General features: G+C 38.6%; 1 protein-coding gene across 1 annotated transcript; it reads left to right on the top strand.

Annotated features, from left to right (window-relative positions):
* The first annotated feature begins 12,299 nt into the window (after window positions 1-12,299).
* LOC126285288 (fatty acyl-CoA reductase 2-like) lies at window positions 12,300-16,986 on the top strand. The gene is made up of 2 exons (XM_049984577.1): window positions 12,300-12,551; window positions 16,288-16,986. Exons 1-2 carry the CDS (start codon window positions 12,334-12,336, stop codon window positions 16,505-16,507), a joined length of 438 nt encoding a protein of 145 aa, XP_049840534.1. The 5' UTR covers window positions 12,300-12,333; the 3' UTR covers window positions 16,508-16,986.
* Window positions 16,987-17,927: the final 941 nt, after the last annotated feature.

Here is a 17,927-nt window from a genome sequence, read left to right as displayed (position 1 = left end):
CTGAGTTACTGAAAGGAAACAAATCCACCACTTGCTATATTTTGTGTCTTCATGCACTACAAATTCAGCATCAGGCAAGACGCTGTAATTTATTACTGCTTCACTATTATGTGCTGGCTGCACATTATTCAGACAGACTCCTTATACTATTGCACCTATCACTTTACCTAATAAAGTACATTATTTTATGACGTAGTTCAGCAGGTATGTCGTCACAAACAATGAGATGTGCGAAAAACTAGCTTTTGGCTGAAGTCAGATTTCTTAATGTATCGGTCATAGTGGAATAGAGGTACCTTTTCTAGGTGATGTCTTTTTAGAGGTTTTAATTTTTCAAATTTACTAGCACTTATTCGGCTTCGCCTTCACAACTGTGCATTTCCTTAATGAACTGCGCTTCTGTTTCTTCTGACACATATTAGGTTTGATGGTCAAGTTGCAGAAACATTAGCACACATGATCACTTGAGGAAACCAAAATCGAATCTGTAATTGCACGAGGAGAAAACTGGCCTTGATCAACAGAACATCTGAAAGCACATTAGTAGTGGAGCAACAGGGGTATCAGGACAGACCGTATTGTCGCCAGATCTCGCAAGAATCATGGGCCAAGGTTGCATTGTAACCAGATATCTGAAAATGGTGAATGTCGTCCTTCCACAGTGTCCTGGACAGCTCTCCTTGAGGGTTCTGGGATGAAGTCCTGAGATAGATGTCCTCCTTCGAGGCAACATGTCAGTAACCTCCTGACACAAGCAGTAAACTGTTCTCTAAAAGTCGGCCACTTGGCTTTATAACTCTGATTACTGATAATCCAAAATTATTGTCCAGCTATAGTAATTAATAATGTATCACTTTTATTTACATTATTTAAAGCCCAATCATATTTTTATGCAACAATATTGATTTTTTTCTGACCAGTCCACTTCTCTCTTGTGTTTTGTTCACAATAATGAGATCGTAAAAGAGACAGCTCACTTCTGTCTGTTTATTTGCACAACTAACATTTCATCAACCTTCTATGCAATTTCGATATTTGCAATTTGTAGCAGAGTATTGTACCCAATGACTCTTGTGAAAGCACTACATCATATGACAGTCTTACTCCATTGCTGTCTGGGGCCATTTGTTACAATTTTGCTGATATTCTACAAAAATGCTCTTTTCCAGGTCATAAATAATTGTTTAACGAATTTAAACAAGGCTCTACCAATAGTGGGTTTGGTCATTAATACTTACCACAGATTAGATGTATACTAATTTAGTTCTTAGGCCTGTTTTAAAGAATAGCTAACACACTATCAGTTCATGTAAGACAAGTCCTATACAAGGAAGTTACTGTGTACATATAAGTAATGGTAGGAATTAGTAACGTTTCTACATGCCATGCCACATTCACACATAATATATGGGTATTACCACTTGATCAGGAATGTAGGTGCATGCATGCACTGTTGAATTAGTCCTTTACTACATGATACACATTTATACTTTGGTCGGCTGTTGGGTGGGTAGGGTAAAACGTTTACGTTAAGCTTACCAGCGTCTGCACCATTTAGTGCTCTCACTCTTTCGCAGTGAGAGAGAGAGAGAGAGAGAGAGGGGGCGGGGGGGAGGATGCACCGCAGCCCCCAAGAGCTTCCATAGGATATGACAGATTGGACAGATAGCTCTTTGCAACCAGTTAACAATCACCAGGACCGCTATCACTCTCAAGACCAAGAAATGTCACTCTGCATCTACCACCAAATCCACCTCCTGAGTCGACTAGACATTAAGTGTGTATAACGATTTTCTCAGTAGCAGCAGCACCTTGCCAGATCGGTGACGGAATGATGGGAGGCTTTTGTTTTGTGTGTGTGGGGCGAAAAGGACAATGCATGCCTGATAAGATGTGTCAGTATTTGACTAAACGCACTTAGTGGACATTGTATACTATGTAAGCAGTCTTAAACCCCGAAAATTTTATAACTTTAATTTTTTCTATACGTGGAATGATAATAACGTTTCATTGCCATGACTTTTTCTCGGAGCAGGAAAAGTACGCTAGCCATTCTTTACGTCACCTGTTGTAACGGAAAGAAATATATCATTGCGCTAGCGATCGTCAGTCCTCTGCAGGTCTTCCTGTAAATCGCCACAGCCCCAGCTTAGAGAACAGAATCGTCTGCTAACAGTTTCCATGCAAGAAGCAGCTTCGTGTGCTTTTGAAGGTCATCTAACTATTATCTTTTTCAGCAATGAAGCAGGAAGTTTCTTTAAAAAGGTAGCAAACCCCAACCTGCACTAGATAACATTTCAGCACAGCTGACACCTATATTTACTAATTAAAAAAATGTTGCCACAGCAACATGACTCGAGGTGCACTATTTAATCAAAACTACATGAACAGGTAGTATTAATAGTACCAACAATGTAGTGATTGGAAATATAGTGCCTCACCGGTAAGAATCTTTACGCGCATTTTCTCAGGTGTTACGGTTGGTATTGTTTTTAATGCGTCGGCATGTTTCCCGTAAGAAGCAAAACGATTTTACGTGGTTATTCGACAGAGCTATCGCAAATTAGTCTAGAGCGACATTTTTTGGATTGGTCTAAATTAAGAGAGACGTTAAAGAAGACAAATAATTGCCAGTACTCAATAGTACAGGAAGCGGGTGTGCGATTATTTACCTCTAATGTAAATATGACATAAAGGTCGTAGGAGTAATGAAAGAAAGATGGGAATGCATGTGCACCGCGACCATTCCTTTGTTCAGTATTTGTATAGCCAGAAAAATATCAAAAACTGTAACACTTTCCGTAATGTAGAATTATTTGTGGTGAATATGTATGCCGAAAAATGGATTAATCATTCGAGTAATGCATAGTTTAACAGTATTACACACAGAGGCGAGACCTATGTAAAGCTTTACCTCGCTGTTCACTTTTCCCCACGTGCTTTGCAGAGTGGAATGATTTGGCTTTTATAGCTGTTAACCTGCAACCCATACGCCGAACCGATAGTCCTTCCAACACCGCAGCTTTCTCCTAGACCATGGTACTGCCTACAAAGAAAACAGAGTTGCTTAACACTCTCTCGCCAACTTACATTGTGTGGTGGAGAGTAAATGCAACATTTGACCCACACCTAAGTTCCAATCACATCTAAAAAATGATTGTCTTTAAAAATAAAAAGTCCTGTATGAGCTTAAATTCCTCGTGACTGGATGGAATAGTAAAGGTGACATGCACCGCGTCGTTTGCGTTGCATGCACACCACACCCGCATATTTACTTCCTTGATACCGGGGAGCCACGACGCTGGAAGCCTATAGCTGTCATTTGTGTTGAAGTTACATACATTCTTGGAAATTTCAACCGCTTTCCGACATCTATATATGTCGATTTCCTTAGCCTGCACACGTACGTTATTACAATCGATGTCACAGCCCCAGTTCTCATGATGTTCTGCGTGACGATTTTACACTTTGTTTTAGCCACACGTGCAGTTCGCGTTCCGCCTGTATACACTTTGCCACAGCCACATATCACTTGATAGACGCCTGTATTGTGGAGGCAATCAGGTGCATCTTTTATTTTGTTTTGTCTAAAGAAAGATGTCTGGATACCATTTTTCTTTAGAATTCTTCTTATGCGGTCAGTCACCCCAGGAACGAACAATAACGTAACTGAGTGAGAAGATAGTACCTTCTCATTCTTATTAGCGTGATTTATATTCCACCTAAAAGCCCTATCGATTGAACAACTATAACCATTTGTCTCTATTGTCTTCTTTAAAAATTTCAACTCAGATTCCAGGTTGTCATCATCGTGATACGGAAGGCACGTGAAGACAGTGTGTTGAACACTGCTTGCTTCTGGTCTGGGTGCTGGTACGAAATGGCATCTAAATATCTGCTTGTGTTGGTTGGCTTTCTATACACTCTGTGACATATAGTGTTATCAGATCTTCATATACCAACACATCTAGGAATGGTAAGCCGACCTCACTCTCAACCTCCAAAGTAAATTTGATTTTGGGGTGAATTCCATTTTAGATTTTATGGAACGCATGAAGCTCTTCTTCGCTATGTGACCACTTAACCATTGTATCATCCACATAGGGAAGACAACAAAAAGGTTTCAAAGGGTTACTACATAATGTCTGTTGTTCGAAATGTTCCATAAAAATGTCACCTGCAACTGGCGGTTTGGTTGAGCCCATACCAAGGCCATCAGCCTGGTCATAGAATTCACCATTGTATAGGAAACAGCTCTAAAGGGGACATAATTCAGTTAAGTCATAAAGAACTGGAGCAACTTTATCACTCCTGATCTCCATTGTATCTTATGCTGGTACGATAGTTATATCAAAGTTAACCACCATGTCAGCTGCAGATATCTTCACTGGGCATATAATTCAAAAAAATGTTTCTAATCTTCGACATAGGTATTTGTTTTACCAACTAGACGTCTCACTTTACCAGATAAAAGACGTTCTAAAATATAAGCTAGCGACTCAATCTCACTGACGACAGGTTTCAAAGGAACCGATATTTTGTTGATCCTGTGGAGTCCACACAGTCTGGGTGAGACAGGTATTGCACGCGTTATATTCTTTGTAAAAGAGCTGTAAAATCAGGAGTGTGATATCAAATTTTTCACTTTCCGAATGATTCTGTTAGTCGGATCTCTTTTTTAACTGCGATACACAGTTTCAGTTAGTAGTTGTTCCATCTTCCTGCGATTATCCATAGCGTTTAAAACAACGGTAGCGTTCAGCTTATTCGACTTCTTTACAAAGATGCTTTCGCTTCTCGTGAGTTCATTAAGAGTTTTTTTTCCTGCGTCGATATGCTGCTTTTGAGAGGTTTCGATTTCCGTATAATCTTGTCTTACTACTTCGACCTGTACCTTTGGAAGACAAAAAAAAGATACTTTCGGCGGCAATTACGATTTCTTCAACAGTTATTCTCTTCGGTGTGGTTGCGAAATTCAAACCTTCGCCGGACCTGAAACAGCTTCTTCATCGAATACTTCTGACAAGAGATTGACCACTATTAGTTCTGGATCTACAATGGTGTCTGTGTGTTTCATAGCACTGAAATCCGAAAACCTCCTGAATGATCAAACGTTATTCTGTCCACTTTATCCCAGTCCTGCGGTGAGAGAGCTGGCGCCAGTGAACATACAGCTCAATTAAAACGGAGCCAGCATAATTTATGTGCCTGTGTATCAGCTGTATTCTTATACGATGAAGGGCTTGGCTCGCCCTTTGGTAGATCCTCCTGACTTTCCCTGTCTGCACATGATGGCTAATTCTGGCGAATTTGGGAATAACAGCATTACCATGACACCGTCCGAGAATGGCCACATAGATTAGTAATTTACCTCTTCTTATGCGGAGGTTCTCCAGTCTTTTGATGGTGGTACAAACCTCTTACCCATACAAGCGTTATATGCAAGTTTGCAGACGAACATAGCCGTTGTTACTAAAGTTAAAATCTTCTGGGCTGTTAGGCTGCCACATGTCAAACAATAACCCTCATCCAGCGTAAGTATGGAATAGTATGGTGACGTTGGGACCTCAGTAGTACCTACAAGAGTTTAGCCAATAACGTCCCTTTTTCTGCGTCAGCGCGGGAATAGTCGCCGATGACGACGGCTCAACAATGGTGGCTACAATAGTCTTAACCATTATTTCGACTTCTCCAGCACAAACGTGGGAAAACTTCTTTTATAAGAGAACGCGGCACTAGTCTGAGACAGTGTTCTAGCAACAGTGGACACCGAAACATCCTAACAAACTGCCAGCAGTGGAGTCGAAATGTCCATTATTTTAGAAGGAAATATGATGCGGCCTAACAACCCAAAAGATTTTAACTTTAGTGGCAAGGGCCTCGAGAGCCTGCAGACTTACATATGTCTCTCTTGTTTTCAAAACCATTACTTTCAAAATATATGACTTTCTTCCCCTGAGTCAGTAGCATTCAATGATGTTCTGTTCAGTTTTATGTTTAGTACACATTAAAACTTATTCATGTTCTTTTGTTCTGAGTACTGCTGGGTCAGTATGATCGTAATCTAAATTTCTTCTTCTTTTTCGAATGTAACATTTATGGAAATTAAATGATGAGTGTTATGATGAACCACTGTAATGTACATATGCGTTTATATTAGTTCTCTATTATCAGCCAGTACATCATATGGAAATTATTTGAGGCCTTCATGACCTCAGCAAAACTTACTGAAAAAAATACTGATAGTAAGGGGGATATATAATGAAGATACAAGATGTATGGAACTGGAGGAAGTAATGTTGCCTTGAGAAAACGTGCTACAGATTTCAGGCCACGCCCCCACTGTCACCATTGCCACCATCATTGCGGTTTTTACGAACTACTGCCAGTCTGCTGATGGTATACTAATATGAGTTCATGTGTTACTCATGTTGACAAGACGATATGCTGTTAATGGAATGGCTTAACTGCAGATTCCACATATCTTTTGACCGTTGGTAGCCGTTGGGTGGTTAACTGCTCTCTTCGCTCACAGGTGGTGATTGATGAAACGGGTCGCAGCCTCTTGAGAGATAGTACCAACTCGTTTTAACATCCTCTTTCTGTCATGCATCACCATTCGCTGGCATATCACCTGACAAGATGACCAGATGCGCAATGAGATATTCTTATCACACATCAGCAGCAGAAACTGTTATTTCAGATTTATTTCATGGATAACTAAGGCATTGGATGGAAGAAAAGCTAATGAACAGAAAACATCCAGCTATCCTGTCTTCTGTAACATGCCTCCCAAAATGTTAATAAGAATCCATGTTTTTATGGCTATCATTTTTAGAGGTGTACATGTTTTCGTTCCAACGAAACACAATAAGTCATTGTTTCACTGTAATGACCTGTAAATACTTTCCTGGCACTAAGTTTCAGACAGCATAGGAACCACAGAAACGCTATGAATCATTACTTCACTCTGATGATCTACAGATGAATGTGTGTATGTAAAGACAATCCAATTTTGGAGGGAACCTGTTCCATTTCGTATAATTAGAGGCAGCAGAAGGGGTGAAGATGTGGTAACTGTTCGGCATATGTAGAAAATTGCTCCTCGCCATATTATTACTACCTCTCAGGTAAATCATGGATCTTTGTAGCACTCATACCATTACCGCTGAACAAATGATATGTCCATTCTACTTTCTCGCAGTCCCCTCCATTAAAGGGAGTAATGGGGATATGTAGTACATAAAATCAAACTTTGACATATATATTAGGAAATTATCAAGAAGGCAGTGTTACTATGGATGACTAGTCTGTTGGACTCTGCGGAGAACTGTCTTAAATGTATACAAACATAAATGATTTTGAGGATAAACGCATTTTATATTCAGTACATTAGAGGATGCACGAAGAAAAGCTCTTTGTAAACCACTATTTAATGCCATGATGATGTGTATTGCACCGAGAAATATCTGATTCTGTTACCACATGAACCATTTGATACATACCATTTATAATTCTTTGCCTACACTCACCATTATTAAACTATCATTACAACAGTGTCAAAATTCAGACTTGGCAGACAGTACTTCCGTTTGTCTCCCATATGGTTAAAACCAACATTTTATTTGACTCCCAACCCAATACTGTTGTAAAGGTCAGTTGTATCATCTGTTAACAGGTACTTCAAGAAGTAGTAATAAAACAGCTGCATCAACTTTCACACTCCACTAAGTTGTATCAATGTGCATTGCATGAAAAAAAACACACAGTTCCATTACCAAATATACCAGATTTAATTTACCACCCAAATAATCTTGCAGAAACTTTGTGGATTCCTTCTGTCTTGGAGGGGGAATAAAAATAATTGCTGAATACTAAGGGAACACAATAAGGCAAGCAATATTAACACAAATATTCTTATACATTTTTCACACAAAGTATATAGTAAAATGTGTAAAATTGGAAAAATATAGAAACTTATGGAATAATATTGAAAATCTGCACATGGACATTCTGAATAGACACAGCTTACATCCAGAGAGTTCAAATTCTTAATAAGACTACATAGCAATATTGACACCTCCATAAAACTACTGCCAATAATATCTATTTACAAGACTGGTTGTGGCTACTGGGATCGTATTAAGATCGTTTACTCCAGTCCCTCGTTCGATTCATAATTCTAAGGTGATGAAAGTATGCATTTTTCACACTCACAAGCAGTTTTTTTTTTTTGTCATCAGTCTACTGACTGGTTTGATGCGGCCCGCCACGAATTCCTTTCCTCTGCTAACCTCTTCATCTCAGAGTAGCACTTGCAACCTACGTCCTCAATTATTTGCTTGGCGTATTCCAATCTCTGTCTTCCTCTACAGTTTTTGCCCTCTACAGCTCCCTCTAGTACCATGGAAGTCATTCCCTCATGTCTTAGCAGATGTCCTTTCATCCTGTCCCTTCTCCTTATCGGTGTTTTCCACATATTCCTTTCCTCTCCGATTGTGCGTAGAACCTCCTCATTCCTTACCTTACCAGTCCACCTAATTTTCAACAATCGTCTATAGCACCACATCTCAAATGGTTCGAATATCTTCTGTTCTGGTATACCCACAGTCCATGTTTCACTACCATACAATGCTGTACTCCAGACGTACATCCTCAGAAATTTCTTCCTCAAATTAAGGCCGATATTTCTCTCCAGAAATGCCTTTTTTGCCATAGCGAGTCTGCTTTTGATGTCCTCCTTGCTCCATCCGTCATTGGTTATTTTACTGCCTAGGTAGCAGAATTCCTTAACTTCATTGACTTCGTGACCATCAATCCTGATGTTAAGTTTCTCGCTGTTCTCATTTCTACTACTTCTCATTACCTTCGTCTTTCTGCGATTTACTCTCAAACCATACTGTGTACTCATTAGACTGTTCATTCCGTTCAGCAAATCATTTAATTCTTCTTCACTTTCACTCAGGATAGCAATGTCATCAGCAAATCGTATCTTTGATATCCTTTCACCTTGTATTTTAATTCCACTCCTGAACCTTTCTTTTATTTCCATCATTGCTTCCTCGATGTACGTATTGAAGAGTAGGGACGAAAGGCTACAGCCTTGTCCTACACCCTTCTTAATACGAGCACTTCGTTCTTGATCGTCCACTCTTATTATTCCCTCTTGGTTGTTGTTCATATTGTATATGACCTGTCTCTCCCTATAGCTTACCCCTACTTTTTTCAGAATCTCGAACAGCTTGCACCAATTTATGTTCTCGAACGCTTTTTCCAGGTCGACAAACCCTATGAACGTGTCTTGATTTTTCTTGAGCCTTGCTTCAATTATTAGCCGTAACGTCAGAATTGCCTCTCTCGTCCCTTTACTTTTCCTAAAGCCAAACTGATCGTCACCTACCGCATTATCAATTTTCTTTTCCATTCTTCTGTATATTATTGTTGTAAGCAGCTTCGATGCATGAGCTGTTAACCAGATTGTGCGATAATTCTCGCACTTGTCAGGTCTTGTCGTCTTCGGAATTGGGTGGATGATGCTTTTCCGAAAGTCAGATGGTATGTCGCCAGACTCATATATTCTACACACCAACGTGAATAGTCGTTTTGTTGCCACTTCCTCCAATGATTTTAGAAATTCTGATGAAATGTTATCTATCCCTTCTGCCTTATTTGACCATAAGTCCTCCAAAGCTCTTTTAAATTCCGATTCTAATACTGGATCCCCTATCTCTTCTAAATTGACTCCTGTTTCTTCTTCTATCACATCAGACAAGTCTTCACCCTCATAGAGGCTTTCAATGTATTGTTTCCACCTATGTGCTCTCTCCTCTGCATTTAACAGTGGACTTCCCGTTGCACTCTTAATGTTACCACCGTTGCTTTTAATGTCACCAAAGGTTGTTTTGAGTTACCTGTATGCTGAGTCTGTCCTTCCGACAATCATATATTTTTCGATGTCTTCACATTTTTCCTGCAGCCATTTCGTCTTAGCTTCCCTGCACTTCCTATTTATTTCATTCATCAGCGACTTGTATTTCTGTATTCTTGATTTCCCCGGAACATGTTTGTACTTCCTCCTTTCATCAATCAACTGAAGTATTTCTTCTGTTGCCCATGGTTTCTTCGCAGCTACCTACTTTGTACCTATGTTTTCCTTCCCAACCTCTGTGATGACCCTTTTTAGAGATGTCCATTCCTCTTCAACTGTAAAGCCTACTGTGCTATTCCTTATTGCTGTATCTAGAACACCCTAAAGTCAACCATACCGTAACCGTGGGTAATGTAGTCAATGATTCGTTCAACAGTGCATATCTTCATGTACGTATCTATCCAAGTTGTAACACTGATGTACAGTGTATGAGCACGAAATGGCTGTACAAATATTCCTAATTCCCATTGGTATTTACATATCCACAGTAATATTATGCTATCTATCTTCTACGGAAGCTGACAGTGTGTCAGCCATTGTTTCTTTTAACATATACCTAACACAAGGTCTACACATATTTGTCCACGTTAATTAATAATTTCTATCACCATAGCATGCTGTCAATTGTTTAAATATGTCATTTATATAAATGATACTATGTGTTACTTGTTTAATATTTATTTATGTCTCAGAAAGAGTGGATATATTTTGTAAAATCAGTAAAATTGTGAGAAATAACTCCAGTACTGTATATACCGATGGAGAACGTCTTATATGGTAGGGTATTTGCTGAAATGTTATTAGGCACAATTGTCTGCTACAAACTGCAGAAAATGTAATTATTTAATAAGCTGAAGGATATATAAGGCCTGCAGATGGGCAGCATACCAGTGAGGATCCTGTCAGATGGTGTACAGAGCGCAAGTGACAAGTTGTGCTGATTGTTGGACTGGTGGAGGATTGGCAGCGTTTTTGAGAAATAGATTATTATGATTGGGTGTTGAACAATGACAATAAAGTTGATGTGCCATTAATACCACTAACTGGACAATAAATTATGACAGATCGTTAAAAAAGTTAATGGCTAGTTTGTAGCGTACAATGGACCCATTGTCCCTGGATGACACTGACATTACGACATTATCTGCGGAAATTTGGCAAGGAGGACATTGAACCTTAGGACATTGAATCATCTGTCAACAATGTGTCCTTGGCCTATGAACTTTGGGGGATATGGCAACAATGGAGGCTGTGCAAATATCTCTACTCACAGTATGTATCATCCATGTAATTACTCCAGAGTGCAGGAATCCTGTGAACCAAAATTCCAGAGTCACATGTAATTGACTGGACAATATGTCTCTTACACACTGAAGGCAGAAATGGGAGGAAAGCAAGATTTCTTATTGTACTAAGCGGAAGAACATTGTATTATCAAGAAAATACACAGGTGGTTCAACATTTTCCTGCTAATTGTGTTACCGGAGGAAAGTAAATGTATTGTGCAATTTTTTTTAACTTTTCCCGAAGAACAGTTTCAGTTTTAACCTTAAGGTTAGGGTCAATAGAAAGGCCACACACAAAAAGTATGCAATTCCCAACATGGATCTACAGGTGAATTACCAGTAGACAGGAAGATTTTAATTCAGCAGATCATTCATCACCTCCACCAAAAGGAGTGATAAGCCCTTAAGAACTTTTTTTATTTTTTTGAGCTAATGTGAACATCTCTTTCTTACAAGCATTATTTCCATTTTTAGTTACAGTAAAGGCTCCAAATTAAACTTTAGAAGATAAATAAGTTTATACATTTATTGTCTTATGAAGACGTTTCCCTAAACGTTTTGAAGTGGTAAAGATGAAATTTTGCTTTTCATTATTTTGGGATACTCAAGAAGTATGAGGACTTAACAGATGGCTTGACGTTATAAGTAAAGAGTGTATGAGGCAAAAGTAATGTGGTCATAGAGGCAGCACGCTAACGAAGGCCATAGGTGGTGAGCACAGATATGAGCCACAACAGGAGATTTTAAGGAATTTTAAATAGTGAACATAGGTGTTAAAACTCAAGTCTGTAAATCGAAAGGTCGCGAATCTTTGATAGATATTTCAGAGTGTTTTTAACCTAGCTCTTAGCTGTTAATGAGGTGAAGACTCGCTTTCTGCATTAAGTGGTAGATCCCATTGGCCTGGTAGCATAACTGTGGTAGGTTAGGTATATGAAAGTCATGTAAAAGGAATCCACCAGATCACTGAGATACACAAGTTTATCATCATTATCTCATACGTGAAACTGAAAATGTCTACACATCTAGATAAAATTGTCTACAGCACAGAAATGTACTCTGATAATTACTTTTTTCAGTTTGGTGCACGTAAACAATCGTTTACATTCGGCCAAGATCATGATGGGATATTACGTGCTTCATGAATGGACATTTATCAACAAAAATATTGTGTCTATGTATGAATTTATGGCTCCTGAGGATCAAGAAACCTTTTATTATAATGTTAAAGAAGTCAATCAGTATGAATATTGTAAAAAGTCACTTATTGGAGCGAAGCGGTACATTCTGAATGAGAGTGTGGATGATATACCCGGTGATTTGAGATACATGAGAAGGTATGTATTTTATGTCAATTTTAATTCTTATAATATAATTTTAGGAGTGTCAGAAGATTATTTTCTGATGTTTCGAATCACATTAGCTGGATTTTCTGTCCTGTAGAAGTGTAAATATTTTAAAACAGTCACGTTTACATACATTTTAATTACATATTTCCTTATGTCTATTACATGAAGTCAAGTGTTATAGTGTTGTACCATTGTGATGAGTTACACGCACACAACATACACAGAGTAGCATGAAAGAAAATGTTGTATCGTATGAAGTGCGTAACCAACGATGACGACAAATAGAGTGTGTAATCAACGCAAAGCTGATTTGCAACTTCGTAGTGACTCTACTAGCACTACTCTTATGAGAATGACGCGAAATTAGGATAGACATCATGTTTAGATCTAGTATTATGCCCACCAACTTTTGTTCTTGGGGTTTCTACTTTTTTCAGTCAGTGTACAAAAAATCGATTTCCATGTGTCCTCATTGCAAGCCAAAAATGACAAAAGTATTAGGTTACTTCACTTCTAAGAATGTAGGTACTACCTTCAAGTTCTTTTTCTTAATCACAAGCCACTGTTTCCAAGAGGAAAAATAGTGTTTTGGCAGTAAGACATGACCCGTCACTGGGCTCTTCGCACCATGTATATCTTCACTGATTAATGACACGACAGCCTCGGCATGCAGTCGGAACTCTACCGACTGGGCACAAATACTAAGAACCACTGCCAGCTGCTGCTGTACTGGATGAGCTGCCTCGTCAGCTGCCACAGCTGTGTGGAGCGTTGTGCTGTCACTGGGACATGTCAGTACACAATATAGGGGAGCAGCTTGTCAACACAGAGCCGTCAGGTGCCAGACCCTTGTCACATGACAAACTATGTGTTGCGTAATATTGGAAACAGCGCCCTGAATGAAGTCTGTCGTAGTCAGGCAAATCACTCTCCTTTTAACTGGATTTTTTTTTCTGAATACCACCATGGTTATTGACCCTAACCATTTTACACCGGATATATCGGTAGTATTTTAATATGCTGACATAGAAACATATATTACAATTTTTCAATAAAACCTTCATTATTCTACTTTAAATACTACTATAGTCAACGAATAAAAATAAATTTATATTGGGATCACATTGACCACAGATAAATCTTAACGTGCTGTAAATATAAAGCTGAACGAAACATCACCAGACACAACTGACTCAGTCAGAAAGTCGTACGTTTTGGAAATAATAGTTTTGAAAACAAGCTAGATATGTATTTCCGACGTGCTTGTGGGGTCATATTGACCCTCTGTTTTTTAGAAGGGTTCAGAATGGTGCAAATGATAGTGAGAGGCAGGGGGGACTGTAATATTGATATGCTTAAGCATCTTACTAGATGCCAGAGATCTGGAAGACTGCAAACTTTGGTGAGACTTATGGGTGTAAAAGAAGATGATATATCAGAATCATGTGACTGGAAGTGCCGCGTTCGATGAACCAGTAGCCGTTATTTCACTGAAGTTGAGCGGTGTTGACCATGTCTGGTACTTGAATTGGTCTCTGACTGGGTCTGAAGTCTGCTGTTCGGGATTTTTCCTTTGGCTTTCCGACAGAGGAGACACTAGAGATGGTGGTGCAATGTCTCTGATCACCAGTCATTGTCCAATCTCTTGGGTTAAAATCCAAATTTCTCCCAGTGCCTATATAGTGGGGCATGCACCACTGTTGGCTGAAATCCACCCGCTGACTATGGACGTTAAGGTAGGAGGCCTTTTTGTGCTTACAGACTCCTACAATAAGCAGTTACACATAAACACACAACGCAAATATTACACGAAGGAAAGGTGCCTACGAATGTGACGTACAGCAAAGATGTTACCAATACAGCTGGTTTAACCTGCCCTATAGGGTTTAGCACCCAATGATGCCACACGACATTACATGTTTTAATGAAAATCATCACCTGGCTGTCGAGCATAGTGGCGAATAACTACTTTACTTACATTTCGTTAGTGAAAGAATGCTGGGAGTCAGAAGCAACCTCAAAACATTTTTCAATCTTAAGAACTTCAATAAGAGTAGGATCGACTGTGGCTAATGCTTTAGTTATCACTTCACAATCGGGGAATGGGGAGCTAGAAGTACAACCACATCACGAATTGATGATTCTGTTCAGTGCCTCACCGGGCAGGCCTCGAAATGATTGGTATACTGCATTTACAAGCAGCAGCTTTCAAAGACAGTATCACCTAACCATACTGTTGGTACAGTATACCAAATTTTGGACACATCAGCAATAACGGACTCGTGAAATAAATTGAATAAATAATTGAACACTGGAAGTCGCTTTATAACAGGCAATTTTCAGCATAACCGATCATACTTCTCATTTTCCGTTGTGAAGCGGAACACGAAAAGAAAACCTGGAAGTAGGGCAACTGAAAAATTCCCTCTACCAAACTCTTCACAGTAATTTTGCAGAAATAGATATAGATGTGGGAAAATACATGCGTTACGTTGAAGAGTAGACCAAAATTGCGGATCCAATACTGGAAACAAGATTCTTTATTCAAGACAATACCATAGGAATAACCAGTTATTTAGCCACAGTTGTCTTTGACCTTCTAGATCTCTGTCGCTGTGGAGTGGATCTTGGGCTGTGTGAGAGTTCATTATCTGGAAGAAACGAACAGATGGTAGTATGGCTCCTGTTGACTTCAACTGATCCGATTTTCGGAAGAAAACTCATTTACTCTGTTGGTTCAGAGCACTGTCAGCTAGTGATCATGTGATAATGCCCTTAGAGCACACTCTGGTGCTCGCACGTTCTGCTACGTTGCTCACTCAACTATGTCCATATTATTCTTTAAGCACTGCATGTAAAGTATTGTGCAAGATTAGAGTATGAAGAATTTTCGAGAAAAGGCTGACATATCGGAATCATACCCCAGTGGTCAAGTATTCTGACTATCAGTTTGTCAGGTTGAATTCGATTCCCACTTCTACAATTTCTTATTCTCTTTCTTCATGTTATCATGTTCCTCGCAAAGTTGAACTATTAGTCACCAATTTTAAGACTTCGATTGTCACAGAAATGATGTCAACATTCCGTGCTGAGAGCAGCATGTAGATATTACATAAAATATTTATTTATAATTTTTCTTTGCAAATGATATCACGCAAAGGGCTACTACATATGTCATATATAAATAACTCAAACTTATTTATTCATCGAGATATGATAGTAACTCGTCCATGGCCGTGAGACGGTCGACAGGACGAGATGCGTAAATGCATCAATAGTGCTTAAGTTCTCTAACCTTTTTTGAATGGAGTATGAGGGAGTCTCAAGTGGCGTTTCACGTACGAGTCTCAGAGACCAGCGGTGAAGCACACTGACTGAAAATTCATTGTATCCGGTCCGACTCCCACTGCTTACGATTATTAAAAATTTTATTTCATTCATCATAAAATTAACGATTAACTATAAATTTATATCAACTGAAATATTTCAGTGTATATAAGTTAAATTAATGTATCCAATTTAATTACTAATACAAACTTTGTAGACCAGATGGCCATAGGCCACAATATTGCAGCTTCCACATGATCAGGGAATGGTACACTGGTATTGTGTTGTGTTTTACAGGATATGGTAACAGTGTTTTTCTTTACCCCATGTAATTGTATCTGCAATATAATTAGTATTTAGTAACTACAGTTTCTAATTGTAATATCACTCTTTTTAGGATGTACTATTTGCACGTTATAGTGCGGACACTTTTCTATGGCCTGTTACTCTGGCTACTGTATTCGATGTCAGAGCCAGCACTGGAGATGGTTGAAACTGCAATGGAATATTTGACTTCTGTGTTTTATGGAGCTCCTATTATTAGAGCACTCACTGACGGTGTTCCTGTTTCTTCTACTGTGTTGCCAGACGATGTGGTTGATGTGAAAAACAGCTGAATACTCTGTTTCCAGTTTTGTTCGAATAACTAACCTCAATATTACACTAGTAACTGTTTCCAATAAAAATTCGTCATTCCAAAATCTGTATGAAGGAGAAACTTTTTTCACAAAAAGAAGAGTACACATTTCATAAGCACATAATGTTGATAAAAAATCGTAATTGGTATGGAACAATGGAATATTCAAGTTAAAAACATGGTTTAATACTTTGAAGATACCCTAAAACTCTGCCTGTCCTGTTACTTTAATTCAATCTACACTGGTTTCAAAATTATTGAATTTCTGAACATCATGTTGTATTTGTTTTCATAATATATCAGTATTAACAACATTAGGAATGTGTAAACCATTAGATTTTTCTCCAAATGGGAGAATTTTGAAAAAAAAAATACCGCTGAAAATGAAGCCAAGTGGGGTATGCATGTCTGATTTAAATTACTAAACAAATTAATTTTGAATAAAATCAGTAACATGTATACAGCAGTTTTTCATAACCCAAATGAAAATTATTGTTGTCTCATATTGTTAATATTTTCTAGCTGTTTCTATATTATTTAACCTTGAGTAGTAATTTTAACAGATCCACTTCAAAATTAATCAACATGCTCGATAAGATTTCTAATCCTATGGGGCAGAATTGTCTTTTGTGGAGGTTTGTATGCCGACACAATACATGCACGTTGGTAATGTACCACGTTATAGACCATCCTACACAGTCACAGATTTTTCCACTGATTCACACTGCAGAAGGTGTAATGAACACTCATCAGCCACTGACTATAACCTAACTCACATATAGAAGGAAACCAAGGGCACTGGTGGTCTTTCTGATAGCTACAATCAGATTCTAAAGTTAAATATGATTGCAGAATGCGCAAAATGTAGCTAGAAACAGAAGAAATTCAAATACATTTGAATAATCGAAGCAGTTCAACATCTGCTTCAATGTCTATGTATTTATCTCCATATTCAGATTCTAAGCCACTGTTGAGCTTATGGAGAAGGCACTTTTCTTCATATAACATATTTGGGATTGCGTTTGTTCCCTCGGCATATGGAGCACAGCAAAATCTACTGCTAAGATGCCTCTGTGTGTAACAATCTTTACTTTCTGTTTTTGGCCAGTATTTGAGGAAAACATGACATGCAGCAGTCATAGAAATTAGTGTGAATGATACATTACCGAAGTTCCTGCCAATATTTGCTTTTAGCTTTGAAAATTGTTGTTGTTGTGGTTTTCAGTCATAAGACTGGTTGGATGCAGCTCTCCATGCTACTCTATCCTGTGCAAGCTTCTTCATCTCCCAGTAGTTAATGCAACCTACAGCCTTCTGATTCTGCTTAGTGTATTCATCTATTGGTCTCCCTCTACGATTTTTACCTTTCACGATGCCCTCCAATGCTAAATTTGTGATTT

This window comes from Schistocerca gregaria, chromosome 8, assembly GCF_023897955.1.
Source record: "Schistocerca gregaria isolate iqSchGreg1 chromosome 8, iqSchGreg1.2, whole genome shotgun sequence".
Lineage (NCBI taxonomy): Eukaryota > Metazoa > Arthropoda > Insecta > Orthoptera > Acrididae > Schistocerca > Schistocerca gregaria.
The sequence above is the reverse complement of the archived record's forward strand: the minus strand, read 5'-3'. Positions and strand labels throughout refer to the sequence as shown.

Coding starts and splice junctions, on each gene's coding strand:
- LOC126285288 (XM_049984577.1), top strand. CDS start 12,334: ATGATGGGATATTACGTGCTTCATGAATGGACATTTATCAACAAAAAT. Junction 12,552..16,287: donor GATTTGAGATACATGAGAAG/GTATGTATTTTA, acceptor CACTCTTTTTAG/GATGTACTATTTGCACGTTA.